Source organism: Carya illinoinensis, chromosome 7 (genome assembly GCF_018687715.1).
Source record: "Carya illinoinensis cultivar Pawnee chromosome 7, C.illinoinensisPawnee_v1, whole genome shotgun sequence".
Lineage (NCBI taxonomy): Eukaryota > Viridiplantae > Streptophyta > Magnoliopsida > Fagales > Juglandaceae > Carya > Carya illinoinensis.
The window spans coordinates 30,034,248-30,054,400 of record NC_056758.1 but is presented as its reverse complement, the minus strand read 5'-3'; the positions used below and the strand labels follow the sequence as shown (position 1 = coordinate 30,054,400).

General features: G+C 34.8%; 1 protein-coding gene, 1 long non-coding RNA gene and 1 pseudogene across 2 annotated transcripts; all 3 read left to right on the top strand.

Annotated features, from left to right (window-relative positions):
• The first annotated feature begins 1,173 nt into the window (after positions 1-1,173).
• On the top strand, positions 1,174-2,464 carry LOC122315117 (probable pectinesterase/pectinesterase inhibitor 7). The gene is made up of 2 exons (XM_043130886.1): positions 1,174-1,612; positions 1,803-2,464. Exons 1-2 carry the CDS (start codon positions 1,195-1,197, stop codon positions 2,462-2,464), a joined length of 1,080 nt encoding a protein of 359 aa, XP_042986820.1. The 5' UTR covers positions 1,174-1,194.
• A 6,856-nt stretch (positions 2,465-9,320) lies between these two features.
• LOC122317045 lies at positions 9,321-11,634 on the top strand. Its single transcript, XR_006244365.1, has 3 exons — positions 9,321-9,763; positions 10,418-10,453; positions 11,338-11,634. It is a non-coding gene; the product is annotated as an uncharacterized LOC122317045 (long non-coding RNA).
• A 1,895-nt stretch (positions 11,635-13,529) lies between these two features.
• LOC122317525 lies at positions 13,530-19,921 on the top strand (annotated as a pseudogene).
• Positions 19,922-20,153: the final 232 nt, after the last annotated feature.

The following is a 20,153-nucleotide window of genomic DNA, read 5'->3' as shown; positions in this document are numbered from 1 at the left end:
TGTGTACTTCAAAATTAGTCAAAGAAATAAGAGCAAAATGTAGTTCTTAGAGCTCTTACCGAAACTACAAGAAAATGACTCCCACGGATTATTGTGATTTCAATGACTTTTGGCACCAATCTACCTTTTTGGATTAATCCCGGCCAATAATGTTTATCAATATATCTGTCAGTTCAAGTCTACGAATGAATTTATAAAATGATCGACATGATTTAACGTAAATCTACAATACATTATATTTATTTTATTATTAAAAGAAATGACGTATCAATATCAAACCAAACTAACCTTAATTTTGTGAAATCCACTTGCATATATCCAACGATGATAGGCAAACACACGCCCAGATATACCCCGAAACAAAATGGGAATCATGAAGTACTCTTAAATATAACAACAGGCCGGCCGGTTGACTCCACAAATACATAACCCGCGGCCACTCACAATATTCGATCGAGACAATATTCTTAACTTCGCTGATCATGGTATTAACTCCTGCATGCATGCCTGATCTCCTATAAATAAAACCCAATAACCTCATCTACCATCACACATGCATTCTTCAAACTCTGATCTCCATTTGTCCAAAACCAATTAATGGCCTCCGAGTACTGCTCCAAGCTTTTCTCTCCCATAACATTCTCATTTTTCGTTCTCCTTTTAATTCCCTTCTTTGCCTCTCTATCTTTTGCAGATATCTCTGATCTGACTACTCCAGTCCCACCTGAAACCATTTGCAAGTCCACCCTTTACAACTCCTATTGCAAATCCGTGCTCCCAAATTATCAGACTGCCAATGTCTTCGATTATGGCCGGTTTGCGATTTTGAAGTCATTGTTGCAATCACGCATATTTTCAAGTGTAGTGAACAATTATGTTCAATACAGGTACCCCTTCTTATCCAAAACCACAATACGTGCTCTTGAGGATTGCCAATTGCTGGCTAGCTTAAACGTTGATTAACTTAAAAAATCCTATGAAACTATCAACACAACTAGTGTTGATCTCTCCTCCCTTGAAGTGGAGGACGTCCAAACCTTTCTTAGTGCTATTTTAACTAACCAGCAAACTTTGGAAGGCCTAATTTCTACAGCTTCGGATTCAAGCATAAAGAATGCTCTTTCAGGGCCACTTTATAATGACACTAAGCTCTATGGCGTCTCTCTGGCTTTGTTCACCAAGGGGTGGGTGCCTATGAAGAAGGATTCCTGGCAGCCTGTGAGGAAATATCCTATGTTCCGAAATGGAAGTTTACCATTAAAAATGTCCAGCCAGAAACGAGCAATTTATGAGTCAGTGTGCCAGAGAAAGATTTTTGAGACAGATAGCGAAGATGAAGAGATTATGGTTTCTGACATTGTGATCGTGTGCCAAAATGGAGGCGGAAACTTCACCACAATCAATGATGCCATTCTTGCTGCTCCAAACAACACTAACTCTTCTGATGGGTACTTTCTGATCTATGTTACAGCCGGTGTTTACCAAGAGTATGTGTCCATTCCGAAGAACAAGAGGTATTTGTTGATGATTGGAGACGGTATCAATCGGACCATAATCACAGGCAACCGAAGCGTAGATGATGGTTGGACGACGTTCAATTCCGCAACTTTTGGTAAGGAATAATTAATCTCTCCAACATTTTAGGGAAGCACCGAAATTTGTATGCTGTTTTGTAAACAATCTTAAATTGCTCCAAGAATTATCCAAAGAATTTAACATGCATGTCAGCTTGATCTAAAAATTTAATTATTTCCTGCAACTTATGTGCCAAAACTTCACTAAGTTCCACATCAATATTGCAGCTGTGGTTGCACCAGGGTTCGTGGCCGTGGACATTACTATTCGCAACACTGCTGGGCCAACAAAGCACCAGGCAGCTGCACTTCGAAGTGGGGCAGATATGTCCACGTTTTACAGCTGCAGCTTTGAGGGGTACCAGGACACATTGTACACACATTCTCTCAGGCAATTCTATCGGGAATGTGATATATATGGGACAGTTGACTTCATATTTGGAAATGCTGCCGTTGTTCTCCAAAACTGCAACATATATCCTCGGCTCCCAATGAGTGGGCAATTCAATACCATCACAGCTCAAGGTCGAACGGACCCAAATCAAAGCACAGGTATCTCAGTTCATAATTGTAGAATTAGAGCAGCTAACGATTTGGATGCAAGCGATGGTACTAATCAAACATACCTAGGGAGGCCATGGAAGGAGTACTCCAGGACGGTTTACATGCAATCTTTCATGGACAGCTTGATAAATCCAGCAGGCTGGCATGAATGGAGTGGAAGTTTTGCACTAAACACATTGTATTATGCGGAATATGGAAATAGAGGACCTGGATCAGAAACTGCGAATAGAGTGACATGGCCTGGTTACCATGTGATTGACGGCGCTGATGCTGCTAATTTTACAGTATCTTTCTTCTTGCTGGTGGAAGATGATTGGTTGCCTTGAACAGGAGTGCCTTACACCGGTGGCCTAATGTGAGTTAATATTCTTTCTTTAAAAAAATAAAAACAAGAATGAGTAACTTCTTGAATATGGCTTGCCGTTGTTGTAATTTCATTTTTCTGTCATTGTTTTTACTACAGAAATAAGCGCGTGATGCCAAAAATTCTTGGCCATTAATGTACAGCTTGATTAATTAATCTGCTGTATTGTTTAATAGGATATGCCATTATTTTATGAAAGAAAAGAAAATAGTAAATGCGCACTTGATATTGCAAGATCTGGAATGCAACAAAGTTACAAGGTGTTGGCGTCATGAATCATGATTGTCACTTTAGCTTCACGGTTGACATCTTGGTACGTTGGTCGAAAATACCAACCCCGATTCCTTCGTATTAAAAACTCTTCCCAATATTAATTATGGGGCACTTATTTTTACAGAGGTACGTAGATGCAACGTAACTTCAATTTGATTAATAATCCATGTTTATGGTGAAAGAAGCACTACAAAAATAACTATTTTATCCCAAAATAAGACTATTTTGATCGCAAATAATCATTCCCGTTGCATATAAATCATGATTACAATAAAAAGGTTGAGCCAGGGTAATACAAAAATTCCAAAACCAAACTTTAAAATTTATAAAGAGAAATATATCCTACATGTACAAACTAAAACTTTTATTACCATACAAAAAACTACAAGTACCAATTAAAGCAATCAATTCAACAAAATTTAACGACCAAAACAAGATGTATCTAAGAAATTAGCTTTACAGAGCATTGACTAAACGGAGGAAAACTCATGTAGACCAACCCATTTACAAGCCAAAAATATGAGGATAATGCTAGTTTACACCCTCGGTTAAACCTTTGGTACATTTTTTTAAATGTTTTAAAAAGTTATTATTAGTGAATTTGTATATTTTTTTTTAAATATTTAAAGATGCATGTTTAAAAAATATTTGAAAACAAAATTGAGATTGTACTAAGAGCACGCCTAGCGGTAAGAGCAGCGGGGCACATAGAAGCGTCCAAAACATAAAAATCTTGTGCAGGCCTTTTGTAAGAAAATGAGCTTCAATAGAAAAAGTTATTTATTTTATAATTTTTCAAGGGGAGGTTCACTTTTTCACAAAAAGGACTGCCTAAGAGCATTGGCATTGGCTTCATCAAAGTCATCTTCAAAATTTGATGAAAAGTACAAATTTTCCATAAATCTAAAATCTTCCTATCCATAATCTCACATTGGATTAACCATTGGATTCATCAAAATAATAATATAATATTATTATTTTAATAATAATATAATTTGTTTTTTTCATATTTTACAATTAAACTAACTATGTGTACGTACATTAATAATTTGATCTCAAATTACTCCACCATGTGAATAAACTACACAAATATGTTAATATATCCCAAAATTGGTGCAATGCAATGCAAAAGAAGTGAGTAAAAAAATATCCTGTTTATACTGCAGTATAATGTACTACTGCTGGTCATGGATATTTAACGAAGTGTAGTTTATTTATGTATTAGTGCAATACTCTAGTAATTTGATCTCAAAATACTCCATGTGAATAAACGTCACAAATAACACATGCTTCCTGGAAGCTAGAATGGAGACAAACAACATCGCCCAAATATCCAAATAAAATTGTATAAATAAAATCTGTTAGAGTTCATTCAGAAAGACACATCCTGAGATTTTTCATTGAAATTCAGCCTCAAGTTATCAATGACACCACATAACAATGACACTAATTCACAATGAATAAATGACACAATAAACAACTATGCTTCAAATTTTCCCATTCATAAACAGATCCAAATACACAGTTTCTCAATACAAACAACTTCTAACCACAATTCACTTCCAAAATATCCCACAAACAACCTCCAAAATACAAGCAACTTCACATAATTTTCATATCCACAAACACTTTAACAAATTCACTCGGATTCACACAGCCTCTAACCACAAACAATTCCAAAATACATTATACTAAACAAATTAGAATCACCAACAAACACTTCCAAAATATAAGCTACACTTCCAAATTTTCTAACCACAAAGACAAATCCATAGATTATGGCTAATAAACAAATTTTCCTCCCACAAACATATAGTTAATAGAAACTACCATTCAGATTTGCCTTTCCACAAAATATTCCAAACAACAGCATAACGAAGTCAGAGACTCACTGAAAACTAAAAACCCACTGCTCCACAGAATCCAAACAAAATAAACAAGAGGCAGATACCTTAACAGTATAAAAAAACAGAAACAAAAAATATATAACTGCCTATTGAAAGCCAAACAGAACAAAGACACAAACTTGCCTAGATAAGGCACTATCCATGATGCATTTGCAAGGGAAAATCTACAATGAAATAGAAGGGTGAACTGAGTCATGTAGGGGTTCAGTTTCCATCTCTAACTTCATGAACACTGCTCCATGAACACAAAGTCAGAGACTCACTGAAAACCAAAAACCCACTTCTCCACAGAATCCAAACAAATAAACACAGAATGTTCACAGGAATTCCAACCACGACCGAACACTGGGATTGCATGGAACACAAATCAGATGCAAAATAGCAATATACCATTCATTCAAAACGAGTCCATATAAAAGCCAGCCTATAAATTTTCTAACACAGCCACTAAGATCTACAAATAGGGCAACAATACATTACGGATCTAATAACTACAATACCAGAATCAGTGTAGTAGCTTGAGCCGAAGGCAGGACTGGAAGCACCTAAGAAAATCAGGAAAAATATCAGGAAAAAAATTAAGCCAAACTCAGTCATCTGTATAATCAGTTTTATAAATTTTTCCCTATCAAAACCGAGAGCAAAAGCCCCAATCGGGGCTGACCATAAAACCATATAAATAAATGAAGCTAGGGTTGAAGGAGAAAAAAAAAAACAACGAACCTGAAGCCGCGATTCTGATCTGAGCCAACCTAGAGTAGGCGTAGAATGTTTCTGTGTGAAGAATAGAAGGAGTTTTTCGATCAGTACAGAGCTTGAAAACTATAGAAAGAGAGGAAGGGGGAGAGAAAACATAAGGGTTGCCTTCGGAGATGAAGCTCACGGGAGAAATCTGAGAGATACACACCGGTGTTCTTTGATGAATCGGTTCTGCGTGAAGAATCCGAGAGATTGCTTTTCGTCGATGGCGAAAAATGAAAAAGAGAGGCACGAGGGAGAGAAAACGCGGGGAGGAAAATAGAGAGAGGGAAGAGAGAGGGAAAATAAAATCAGGCGGTTGGGCATTAAAAGTGAAATAAAATAATGTAAAGATGAGTGTATAGTGCACCTTCATATTTGAAGGAAACAGATGATTTACTATTGGTCAAAACTTCACATATTTATGTTTGCCGAGACCAATGTAGCAGTAAACAACACTACTTCATTAATTTATGCATTTGGCTTGGCTTTTGATGAAGCCAATGTCAATGCTCTAAGATATGTATATTTGGGACTTTATACATAAATCATTACTTTTATTTTATGCATATATTTTTTTTTTAAATGATTACTTTGTAGAGATCATTTTATCACGACAACCTTTTATCACTTTTACATTGACATATTTAACATTTTAATATGAAATACGGCTATCATATTGATTTTAAATCTTGAAGTTAATTATAAATCTTTATATATGTACGTATTAACCTTGTTCCTTATTTTTAGCAAAAATAATAATTATGGAATACATGAACGCCCCCTTAAAAATTTCAAAAGTCATTTTTATTTTTTATTTTCTGACAAATAAACTTTATTCATTCATAAAAATGAAGTTACAGCTGTGACCTGATACAATTACAAGCTAACTACTCATAATTGGGACTCCCCAAATACACAATTCCTTTATAACTGATATGATCTTAATTTCTATAACTCTCTACAGACAATTGTCTTAAAGACAACACTAAGGCTAAAATAGAGATTTCACCCCCCACCCTCCAGAGGAGGAGAGGACTTTCACTCTATAGACAAAATGTCAAAGAGACTATTTATTTTTTTTATTTTTACCTAAACAAAAGCAAATAACAAAATAAAAAATAGATCTGCAAATGACAAATTACAGTTTGAAAAACTGTAAATTTTTATTTTCAGCCTTGTAGGAAAAAAATACAAAAGCAAATATATAGACTATGGTTTGGTTTGAAGAAACCAAGGGCTCTGGTCCCAGAAATGCCACGTGTGGCGACAGGAAGAGCTTCCCCATGCTGTGGCTTGTGGAACTCATGTGCACTTTGACCCATGCGTGTGACTCACGCGCTGTTCTGTTTGACAATATTTTTCACCCGTTTGAAGGATCGGTGGCTTGGGAATCTAGCAATGGGGCGTGTGGTAGTCGCTGGGCTCCGAATAATAGCAAATCGGCATTGAATGGAAAACACAAGGAAAAAAAAAACTAGAAAAAAAAAAAAAAAAAAAACCACTACTCATTGTTTGGTCTAAAGTCCTAATTAGGAATGATGGAATGGAAATCTTATCCATTGATATATATTCACAAATGTGATTCACCCATTTTTTAAGAAGTAATGTTAGATACAGTTATAGGTTACGCAAACAACGTGCATTCCTTTTTAAAAATAGTATGATCTATTATATATAAAAAATTTATGTGGATATCATATTTACTCACTTTTTTTAAAAGAATTGCATATCATTTATATATTTTATGACTACATATATCATTTTTCTTTTGCAAGATTGTATAAATGATCTACAAAAGACTTGGATCGATGAATTTATGCAAAAGGATCCACAGAAAGAGAGGGCACTAGTTGATGAATAATTTATCAGGTTAACCATGATATCAAAAGGCTTGGATGACTATGAATAAGAATGATATTTAGTAAGGTAAATCTGCCAATCCAATGTTAGGTTTTTATTCGTAATGGAAAGGATCGATGACTTAAAAATTAAGACTGTGTTTGGATACTGAGATGATCTCAAATTATTTGAGTTGTGTAAATGTAAGAGTTTGGCTAGGAGTAGGGGATTAAGATGATATACTTTATTTTATTTTTGATTTTGTAATTTGGATGAATGTAAAATACTTTGACTTTATCTATAACTATTTTGAATTTATCTAGAAGTTGTTAGGAAGTGTTTTAGATAAGTCAAGAGTGCAAAAATCGAGTTCCAAGTATTTTGTGAGTTTGAATGGGAATTGCTACTGCTGAGAAGATAAAGTGTCAGGTGTCAACAACCTGTTAGAAGAGTCCGCCATGACAGAGTCATTTTGTCACCAGAATCTTACTGTAATTCAAACTGCTTTTAAATTATTTATTTAAGAGATCCTATTGGTTAGAATTCATAAACATTTCGACTTGGGGATATTGGAGAGTATATTCTGAGTACATATATGTGAGAAAATTCTCAAGATATTTTTCTTTCGTCAAGAGTGATCGTAGACCATGTTGAAGATTGACTAATCGTAATTCAGCTACTTGAGTTCTATGAGAAAATTCAATATTTGAATATCATCAAAGGTTATGCCTGTTACTGAGGTAGATGCAAATGGATCGTTTGTCGTGTCGAGTAAGAAAATCAATTGAAAAAGGTTTTGTAATTAGGAACTCACTTGTAATTCATTTTCAAATAATAAAATTAGTTTTTCTAGGTTTGGGTGCCTTGTTAGGTTTTACTTTTAAAGAGTTTCCCTTCCTTACCATTTTTGGTGTTATGCAATTTATTTAATTTATGTTATTGCTTAATTATCAAATAATTGTATGATTGTCGATTGACAAGTAACCAATTTGTCTAATGAATTGGTAGATATTTCCATTACAACACAAAGACATTTAGGGAATTTCAAGTTGATCTATAAATAATAATATTTTGTAGATTCTATTAACTTGTATTTGAATGTAAATAGGTTAATATATATGCTTAGATATATAAAGCAGGTTAAGATGTGTTTAATTTTTTATAAAAAAAATTAAAAAATAATAATTCTATCAATAATTAATTGGAAGTGAGTTGAAGTCATCAGTGTGTCATAGCAGCATAGCTTCTGTTCGCGGTACTTTACTGGCACATCAAAATCAAGATCAATTTAGTTCTTTGGTTGGAGGCTGGGCATGGGGTCAACGGGCCTAATAAGAGAATTGGCCCGTCCACAAGCTTCTTGTTAGCTAGCCTTCTTTGTGTGGAGTCTGGTTTCAATTGCGTGTGGTGTAATTTGATGATCGGCCAACTCGACAATGATTTATTGCAGTTTTTTTAGATCTTTAATGAGGTTTGGGCCATGGTTTGACCCGACCTGTTAATTAGGATTTATTATATTATAATATTAAATTTTTGTACAACTATCGCATATTATTATTTATTTTCATCTGTATAAAATCTTATCTAGTTTCATGGACATATGTATGTTGTCTAACCAGGTAAGCCTTATGTCGTGTGCAATTCATGATTTCACTTATTCCTTTATTTTTTCCTTATAGTTCCTAACTGTAATACCCGAATCCTACTACGTGGGTCTTTACATCATTTTATTATTCTCTAAGTTAAATATTTTTAAGATAAATATTTTTGTTATTTTATTATTTTATTTTAAGATGAGTGTGTTTTTATTTTTATATGGGTTATTAAAATAAATTAAGGATATGATTTTAAGACTTTACAATATTTTTTTCTTAAGCCCTCTAATTTTAATTATTCAAGAAATGGTCCAAGCTTCCCATACCATTGGATGAGTGGGTGAAGGAAAATTCTCCCTACATTTAATTCTCATTATTCATTTTTCTAGCTTATGAGACAAGTTTTGACTAAAAGTGATTTAATCCATTATCTCCCTCTCAATCCATCGGTCACCTAGCCAAAAGAAAAGAACAAGTATTCTTACTTCTTTTCCAAGCCGACACCCAGTTCTCTATTTTTCTTCTTCTTCCTTTCATCTTCAAGCTCAAGAAACCAAGGCTTTTCCTTTCTCCTCTCCAAACCATGCAACCCCAAGGCAAGAAAGGAACGGTTTCCTTCCTTCCCAAGTCATGCCATACACCTTCTTTCATACCCATTTTCGGGTTTGCTCAAGCTTGGAATCCAAAGCTTATTTTCATCCTCTAAAAGATGAAATCTTGAAGGTAAGAGGCTCTTGATTCATTCCCTAGTATAATTTACATGTGGGTTTCAAATTTCATTATTTATCTCACACAGATGTTTCAGTTTTGGGTTTCTAGCCAAGGGTTAGTGTTCTCTCTAGTCCCCTAAGCCAAACTCACCTCTCATTTTCATCATTTTTGTGCTTTGGGAAGGATTCACCAAAGGTAAAAACCCTAACTCGACTCATTTGGTTTTAGTTTGGTTTTGGAGGCCAACTAAACTGTTTTTAGCTTGTATCTTACTTGTAGATAAATCCCTATGTTGCAAATAATTATATATGCTTTGTTTTGGCCCAAACCGAAATTGTTAAAGTAGTCTTGCTATGTAATCTCCTATATTCGAAAATACTATGTTGCTATTAAACTTGGTTTAATCATAGGTGATGATTTAAGTGAGGCTAGTTTACATATGTTGGTGCTATGTGTTTTGCATGAGGTCGGGTTGGTGACTTGTTTTTAGGATGCTAGAGGATTGGTTTTAAAGGTTTGACTTGGTTCATTGTAATTTTATAGCTTGCTTCTAAAATGTATCGAATGAGTAAATTATAATCTTGGGTGTTTAAAGTTTCAAGTTCACTTGATGGGTTTAACCTTACTATTTTTATGCTATGTTTAACCAAATAATTATATTTTAACAAACTTTTCTTTGATTTGAAATGTCACTAGATTTATAAAATGGATTAGTATTAAGAGGAGGTTAATTATTGGGTTAGTGCTAAGTGTAAGAGGACGTTAGGTTAATGTCATAATTTTCTCGTTTAAAGGGAGACTTAAAGGATATTGGATGAGTATTGATACACTTATTATTTATTGGAATAGGACCTATTAACATTGGAAGTACCAAGGCGTATCGAGGTAAGTAGTTATGAACATGCTCTTACACAAAGTTCTCTCATGAAAAAATCTCTCTCTCTCTCTCTCTCTCTCTCTCTCTCTCTCTCTCTTTACAAATGTTCTTCTAAAGAAATGGTAAATGAATCTATAGTATGTACAAGCCTTTCTTGGTAACCCTTGTTAAGCACCCTATCGATTATATTTGTGTGTATGTATATGATAATACATGCACGTAAGTTCTAGGTCATGAGATTTTCATACATGCTCTCTCAAATAACTAATGCCTTACTTATATATAAGCATGACATGAAATGCTCTTTTTTCAAAATAAACACATATGCTTCGAACTAAGAAAAGATAATGAAAAGGTTTGACTGCAAAGAAAGAAATGAAATGAAATGAAGGTTAATGTATGAAAATACATAATGGCCATATGAACGGAAAGGATATCAAAGGACTGTGTAGATTGCAATGCCGGGTAAGTAGTACTGATAGTGCACCAATGCTGCCCATTGACTGAAATGGATTCCTAACATGTGGCCACAGGCGGAGTCCAGGTCCAAAAGACCACTAACCCTAACACACGGGGCGTAATAGTATGTCGACCAAAAGAAAGTGTAATATGAAAGTAAATGTTATGCATAAAAGTATTACTTAAATATTATGCATAAAAGTATTGCTTAAATGTTATGTACGAAAGAATTGCTTAAAAGTTTATGCATGAAAGTATGACTTATTTCTTAAATTGTTTATGCATGAAAGCATCGTCAGAATCAATAAATGTTTATGTATGTATGTTTTCAAAAGAAAAGATTAGATGCTTAGTAAGTTAACAGCATGATATACTGCTTACTAAGTATTAAACTCACTTTGTGTTTATATTTTAAATGTCCATTTATTGATAGAGAGGCTGGGATGCCAAGTACTACCAAGGAGGGAGGAGCCGATACTTAGTAGTCCCTTATTGGTTCGGTTCTTTTCGTGATAGCTTACGGCTTATATGTTTTGAAAATGGGTCCCAAGTGGGGACATTTATTTGAATTAACCTTCGGATACGATGTAAATTTTATGATTGGGTGATGGTAACCCCTCATACTTTAACTTAACTTCCTTTTTGTATGAACTGTAGGGACTGAGTCCCTTTTTACTTAAAACTAGTTATGTTATATAAATGAATGATGGACTCTGAGAGTCTTTTATGAATGAATGTAAAATTGAATGTCTATTAGGTATTCCCCTTTTATTAGCTTAGAAATTCTGAGTACATGGGTGATGCATTCAAGCTCATCACGTATTATTTTACTTTATTAAAAAGAAAAAAAAAAGGCATAACATAATAATATACATATATAATAATGAAAGAACAAGCATAGGATCACTGCCTCGCCCATGATAGAGTAAGGTTGTGACACTAACACAAAGATTATATATTAAATAAAAAAGAATTGATAGATATATAAAATGATGTTTGAAAAAAATAAACTTATTAATTGATTTAGATATATATATATATCTATATTGTGACCTATCACGTTGGATAAGTGCACGTATTAATACGCAGAATCACTTACAACTAAATTTTTTCTATATATATATATATAATGAAAATGCAGCTAGTCAACCAGTTTCCTTCCAATTTGTTTTGTTTATAATATCTATCTCAATGGTTTACGAATCTCAAAGCAATCAATGACATATATGTGTTGGTACTGTGAATGCCATATTTTGGAACCATAACTAAGAAGTGGGTCTCACAACCATCTAATTAATTAATTGAAAATCTTATCATCACCGGTACGTACTCACCCACCCTCCCATTTGGCCGGGAGTTTTTCACTATTATTATTTCTTTGCTAAATTTATTAACTACACACATATTTGCACATACTTGTATTTGGTGTTAGGGTGTGTTACTCAAGTGGCCATCACTCCGGTGCTGTAACTCCTATCAAATCACACTTGAGAGGATCGAGAGCCACAACAACCCAATATCATAAACAGTACAAATGCTAATATGTACTCTTTACCATGAATTTTCATTATTTTCGCACCTAATGATATGATATAATTTATATAGAAAAGATCACATATAATATACACCAATTGATTTGACTGAAAAATAATAAAATAGAAAATAAAAATAACATTTTACAAATCCACGATCAACAAGCCAAAAAAGAGAGAGAGAAAAAAAAAAAAGAACCTTGGACAAAGATATGCCCAGACCACTATCACGCCACTAACCTACAGGCTACAAGATGATCAAGTAGTTGACTTTTCGAATACATTCCCCTCGTAAGATTCCCATGCATCCAAACTCATTGCCAGTTCTCCCTTCGTTAAGGGTGTCAAATCGTGTTAACGGATCGTATTTGTGTCGTATCAAATCATGTTAACGGGTCATATAGGTCAACCCTAACCCGACCCGTTAAGCTTATCGTGTCAAAATCTCAAACCCTAACACGACCCATTAACATAACGGGTCGTGTCGTGTCAACCCGTTTTGATCCATTAATAAATATTACGAAATATGTTTTTTTTATAAGTAAACAAAATTAAGAAAATATTACGAAATAAGTTAATACGACACAATACAACTCATTTTAAACTATTTATATAAATACGTTGAATAGGCCTGAAATTAACCTTTTTAACTTGATTAAATTTAGCATAATTTTATATAAATGTTAAAATTACAATATCTATAAAAATTATAAAACTAATTATAAGTCCAAAACTACAATCCAAATAATAAAAATATCGAAATTGAAATTCTAACAATTTTATTTTTAGATATAAGGGTATAATTGTAACTTTAACTTTCTTAACGTGTCATAACAGGTTATAACGGGTCAAAACGGGTTAACCCGTTATCAACCCGTTAAGCAATCGTGTCTTAACGGGTCAACCCGTTTTGACCCGAACCCATTAAGGCTAAATCCTAACCCGCTATTATCGTGTCGTATTCGTGTTGGGTTAACGGGTTATGTGACATATTGCCACCCCTACCCTTCATCCAGTCCCTCTCCTATAAATTCAACACATGCATCCCATCTCTCAATAAAAACTGTTCAACTTTTTTCCTTTTTTAATCGCAATGGCTTCCAAGCTTTTCTCCTCCATAACAATTTCATTTTTCATTCTCCTCCCCCTTCTCTGCAAATCTCTCTTATGCATACAGCTTTGATCTCACCAATCTCGTCCCGCTTGAAGCCATTTGCAGGTCTACCCAGCATCCTTCCTTTTTGCAAATCCTTGCTTCCTAACCGTAATGCCAATTCTTCCACTCTGGCAAACTTTTTATTTTGAAATTACTTCTGCAATCACACAAGTTTCTAAAAATGGTGGACACGTATCTGTAATGTAGGCCCAGTTTGTCTGAACCCACAATACGCGCCCTTGAAGATTGTCAACTGCTTGTAGGCTTGAACGTGGATTTCCTTCAAACCTCCTACAGAACTGTCAATAAAACTAGCGTTGCTCTCTCCAGCTTGGAGGTCGATGACATCCAAATGTTGCTTAATGCCATTTTAACTAACCAACAAACATGTTTGGATGGTATAGTGAACACAGCGTCGGATTCGAGCATAAAGAATGATCTCTTGTGGAAACTTTCTAATTACACTAAGCTCCATGGTGTTTCTCTTGCCTTGTTCACCAAGGGTTGGGTGCCTATGAAGAAGTATAGCTCCCTGCCGAAGAGGAAACATCCTGCATTCCGAAATGGACGCTTACCTTTGAAAATGAACAGCAAGAAATTAGCAATTTATGAGTTAGTGAGCAAGACAAAGCTTCTTCAGACATATGGCCAGGATGAAGAGGTTAAAGTTTCTGATATTGTGATTGTCTGCTATGATGGATATGGAAACTTCACCACTATCAATGAAGCCATAGAGGCTGCTCCAAACAACACTGCAGCTTCTGATGGATTCTTTTTGATTTATATCACGGCCGGTGTTTACCAAGAGTATATGTCCATTCCAGATAACAAAAAGTATTTGTTGATGATTGGAGAGGGTATCAATCAAACTATTATCACAGGCAACCGAAGTGTTGATGATGGATGGAAAAAATTCAACTCTGCAACCTTTGGTAAGAAACTATATCTAGCTTCGATATTATGTTGAATTAGGTTCTATGCATTTGCCATTCTGTATCAACCTTAATTATCCTCTTTGATCATGAGTTCTCTGCTAACTTTCAAATCAATATTGTAGTTGTGGTTGCACTGGGGTTTGTTGCAGTGAAAATAACTTTTCACAACACTGCTAGGGCATTTAAGCATCAGGCGGTCGCACTTCGAAGTGGGACAAACATGTCCAAATTTTATCGCTGCAATTTTGATGGGTACCAAGCAACCTTATACACACACTCTCTCAGGCAGTTCTATGGGGAATATGATATCTATGGGACAATTGACTTCATATTTGGAAATGTTGTCATTGTCCTCCAAAACTGCAACATATATCCTCGGCTCCCAATGAGTGGACAATTAACCACCATCATAGCTCAAGGTCAAACGAACCCAAATCAAAACACAGGTATCTCAGTTCATAATTGTACAATTCGACCAGACGATGATTTGGCTACAAGCGATGATACTACTCAAACATACTTAGGGAGGCCATGGAAGGACTACTCATGGACAGTTTACATGCAATCTTTCATGGGGAGTTATTAAAGTGTGATGTTATTTTCTAAGGGACTTTTCAAGTTCGTATTTATATTTTATTAAGTTTCCTTTTATTGTTCTGTTTTGGAAGTTGTATTTCTGCATTAATGTATTTTGTAAGTCTCTATGTAAGTCTTTATAAGCATGATTAATGGAAGATGAATGGCAGAAACTTTAGAATCAATCTGTGAACAGTAGGATTGAGGTTTCTCAGAAAATAACTTATTTTTCCTCTGTTTTTCTCTATTTTTCTGCTACTGGTCTGCTATTTTTTGCTTCATTACTTAATCCAACAATTGGTATTAGAGCTAACCAGGTTCATCTGAGTGTCGACGGCTGCTTTTGGAGCATCAACACCAGTTCTTGTATTCAGTGGTGAAGGATACAAGTATTGGAGCATTAAAATGAAGACCTACTTCATCTTTCAAGATTTGTGAGATGTAGTTGAGAAGGGGGTGATAGTTCCAGCAGAAGGAGCCTCGACTTCAACTCAATCCAAGCAAGAAGCCACTAAGGATGCTAAAGCATTGTTCATCCTGTCTGAATCAATCTTTCCAAGATTGATGAGGGCTGAAACTTCAAAGGTAGCATGGGATATTCTTCAGTCAGAGTTTCAAGGAAACACTAAGGTAAAAATCATCAAACTTCAAGGCTTTAGAAGGGAGTTTGAAAACTTGAAAATAAAGGAATCTGAAGTTGTAAAAGAGTATGGTTCCAGATTAATTGATCTAGTAAATTAGATGCGTGCTCTAGGTGAAGAAGTGACTGATCAAAAGATAGTTCAAAAGATTTTGATTAGTCTATCGGAGAAGTATGATCATGTAGTAGCAGCCATTGAAGAGTCAAAAGACCTGTAAACACTTTTAGTTATTGAATTAATGGGATCTCTCCAAGCCCATGAACAAAGGTTGGCTAGAAGGAATGATGATACTTTAGAGTATGCATTTCAATCCAAAGTGAATCTGAAGAAAAAGAAAGTAAAAAATTATAAAAGGAAGCCTTAAAAGGATTACAAAAATTCGAATCAAGCTCAAAAGGAAAGCAAGTTAAAAGGAAAGATGAGAGAGTTTCCACAGTGTCGTATTTGCAAAAGAACAAACCACTTGGAGAAAAATTGTTACCATGCCAAAAAACCACAATGCTAGAATTGTAAAAAATTTGGGCATATGGAAAAGGATTGCGGGTACAAGAAAAATTAGCAAGTTAATTATTCATAAGAGAATGAGGAAAACGAGCATTTATTCTTTGCTTGTCAAACCCTCACTCAAGAAGAGAAGATCTGGTTTATTGATAGTGGCTGCAATAATCACATGGCTTCTGATGAAGGCATTTTCACTAGCTTGGATACTTCAATCAAAACAAAAGTGAAGATGAGCAATGGAGAGCTCGTTGAAGCTAAAGGCAAGGGGACAGTAGCTATTTCAATTAAGAAAGGTACCAAACTCATCAAGGATGTGCTGTTAGTTCCATCTCTTGATCAAAACTTATTGAGTGTAGGCCAAATGATGGAAAATTGCTACTCTTTAAGTTTTGAAAACAACTTGTGCAAAATTTATGATGAAAAGAATAAGGTGGAGTTGGCTGAAATAAAAATGGGGAGAAGTAGGAATTTTCCTATTCAATGGAATTTTCCTAATGCTATGGTAGCTACTATTAATGTGACAATGTTATAGCACCAAAGATTTGGGCATTACAATCTCAATTCCTTGAGATTATTGCATCAAAAGGGGATGATGAGAGATTTACCTCTCTTGGAGAAAGAAACTGAAGTATGTGAAGGTTGCAAGATTGGAAAGTAGCATAAGCTTCCATTTCCATCCAAGAGTAGCTGGAGGACTAAGGAAAAATTGTAGTTGGTCCATACTGATGTATGTGGTCCAATGGGAACTCCACTTCATTCTTTTTATAGATGATTTGAGTTTATTTTCTCCATGAAAAATTTGAAGTTTTTGGAACATTTAAGAAGTTCAAACTTTTAGTTGAAAATCAGTCTGGTCACAAAATTAAGTGTCTAAGAAGTGATCGAGGTGCTGAATACAATTCCAAAGAATTTGATAAATTCTGTGAGGTTGAAGGAATTGAGCATAAATTATTAGTAGCATATTCTCCACAACAGAATGGAGTGTCTGAAAGAAAAAATAGGACAGTTATGGAGATGGGTAGGAGCATGTTACATGAGAAAAATTTACCTAAGTAATTTTGGGGTAAAGCAGTAAAGACTGCTGTATTTTTACTGAATAGGGTACTTATAAGAGCTGTGGAAAAACAAACTCCTTATAAAGCTTGGAGTGGAATAAAACCCTCTGCAAATTTCTTAAGAGTGTTTGGTTGTGTGTGCTATGTCCATGTACCATCTCAAAAAAGAACTAAGCTCAAAGCTGGAAGAAAAGGCTGAAAGAGGAGTTTTTGTGGGTTACAGCACAATTTCAAAAGGTTTTCAAGTTTTTAACTTGGAAACAAGAAAATTGGTGATAAGTAGAGATGTTAAATTTAATAAACATGCCTCCTGGGATTGGGAAGCTAAGAAAGTCATTCAAAAAAATGTTGAAGTACTGTTCGAGTCTTTAATTGAGATAAGAGAAGAAGAAACAGTTGAAGAAAGTGTTTTTCAGCAACCTGAAAATAGAAGCCATACAGATTCTCAATTATATTCTGCTGACAGTGATGAAGAATCATCTCCTGAATCTCCCATAAGAAGAACAAGGCTACTGGGTGAAGTGTATGAGCAATGCAACTATGCCACTCTTGAACCCGTGAGTTTTGCTACTGCATCAAAAAAAAGAATTTGGCAAAAAGCTATGAAAGAAGAAATTAAGATGATTGAGAAGAATAACACTTGGGAGTTGGTTCTGCAACCTGCAAATAAGGATGTTATTAGATTAAAATGGATTTATAAGACAAAATTAAATCCGGATGGTTCCATATTTAAGCATAAAGCAAGGCTAGTTGTTAAGGGATATGTGCAGCAATATGGAATAGATTACAATAAAACTTTTGCTCTTGTTGCTCAGATGGATACCATTAGAGTTTTGGTTTCACTTGCTAGTCAAAAGGGCTAGACAGTGTTGCAATTAGATGTGAAGTCAGCCTTTCTAAATGGGGTGTTGGAAGAAAAAGTCTATGTGGATCAACCTGAGGGGTTTGAAAAAGAAGAAGGTAAAGTTTATAAACTGAAAAAGGCCTTGTATGGATTAAAACAGACTCCAATGGCCTGGTATGGAAGAATTGATCAATACTTCATTGAGCAAGGTTTCAGGAGGAGTAAAAATGAACCTACATTCTATACAAAGTTTCAAAACATCAATTATTTGATTATTGTATTACTTTATGTGGATGATCTGATTTTTACAGGAAGCAATGCTGAATTGCTTAAAAAAATTTAAAGAAGATATGATGGCCAGCTTTGAAATGAGTGATTTGGGAAAAATTAATTCTTTTCTTGGCATGGAAGTAAGTCAAGGAAATGATGATATTTTCTGTTCTCAAAAGAAATACACTGAATATTTGTTGAAAAAATTTAATATGGTTGGCTGTAAATCAGTAGCAACACCATTAATTCCAAATGAAAATTTGAGAAAAGATGATGATGGGAAGAAGGTGGATGCATCAACATATAGAATTTTAGTGGGAAGTTTGCTATATTTATGCAACACTAGACCTGACATAGTATATGCAACTAGCTTGCTTTCAAAGTTTATGTAAAGTCCTAGTCAAAATCATTTTGGTATTGCTAAGAGAATTTTGAGGTATTTGCAAGGAACAATTAATTTTGGCATTTGGTATAAGAAAGTTGCAAGAACAAAGCTGGTTGGATTCACTGATAATGATTGGGCAGGCTGAACTGATGACATGAGAAGTACTTTAGGTTATTGTTTCAGATTGGGTTCAGCTATGTTTTCATGGAGCTCGAGGAAGCAAAGCAATGTGGCACAATCTACTACAGAAGCTGAATATGTGGCAGCTACAAGTTGTGCAAATCAAACTCTTTGGTTGAGAAGAATACTTGAAGATATGGGGGAGAAACAGGAGAAATCTACTGAAATTTTCTGTGATAACAAATCAACCATTGCAATTGCGAGGAATCTAATTCAGCATAGTAGAACTAAGCACATAGCAGTCAAATATCATTTCTTGCATGAAGTAGAATCAAGTGGGGAAATTGTTTTGAAGTTTTGCAAGTCAGAGGAGCAGCTAGCAGATATATTCACAAAGGCACTTTCAAGAGACAAATTTCAATTTCTTAGATCATAACTTGGTGTAATTGGAAATCACATCAATGAGCAGTACTAAAGTACGATGTTATTTCCAAATGGGCTTTTCATGTTCCTATTTAGGCTTTTTTAAGTTTCCTTTTATTGTTCTATTTTGGAAGTTGTATTTTTGCATTGATGTATTTTGTAAGTCTCTATGTAAGTCTTTATGAGCATGATTAATGGAAGATGAATGGCAGAACCTTTAGAATCAATCAGTGAACAATAGGATTGAGGTTTCTCAGAAATACCTTATTTTTCCTCTGCTTTTCTCTGTTTTTTTGTTGCTGGTCTACTGTTTTTTGTTTCATTGCTTAATCCAACAGAAGTTTTATAAATCCTGCAGGTTGACATGAATGGAGTGGAAGTTTTGCACTAAACACATTGTATTATGCAGAGTACAGCAATAGAGGACCTGAATCAAGCACTGCAGATAGAGTGACATGGCTTGGTTACCATGTCATTAACACCACTACCGATGCTGCTAATTTTACGATGCCTTCCCCCTTGGATGGAGATGATTGGTCACTTGAAACAGGAGTTCCTCTTTCCAGCGGCTTAATATGAGCTACTCTTTTTTTCTTTTTCGTTTTTTTTTTTCCTTTTTTTTTTTTTTTTTTTTTGGGACAAGCTGCATGAATGATTCCTTGGATGTGCCCTTCAAGATTTTTAAGACCTAACCAAACACACCCCTCCATAACTGGCCCATGGCCCCCACACTATTACAAATTTTTGTGCACCTCAAACACTTCTTTGATCAACTCAACCCATTTCCCCATCCTACTACTTTCCCAAAATC

Coding starts and splice junctions, on each gene's coding strand:
- LOC122315117 (XM_043130886.1), top strand. CDS start 1,195: ATGAAGAAGGATTCCTGGCAGCCTGTGAGGAAATATCCTATGTTCCGA. Junction 1,613..1,802: donor GTTCAATTCCGCAACTTTTG/GTAAGGAATAAT, acceptor TCAATATTGCAG/CTGTGGTTGCACCAGGGTTC.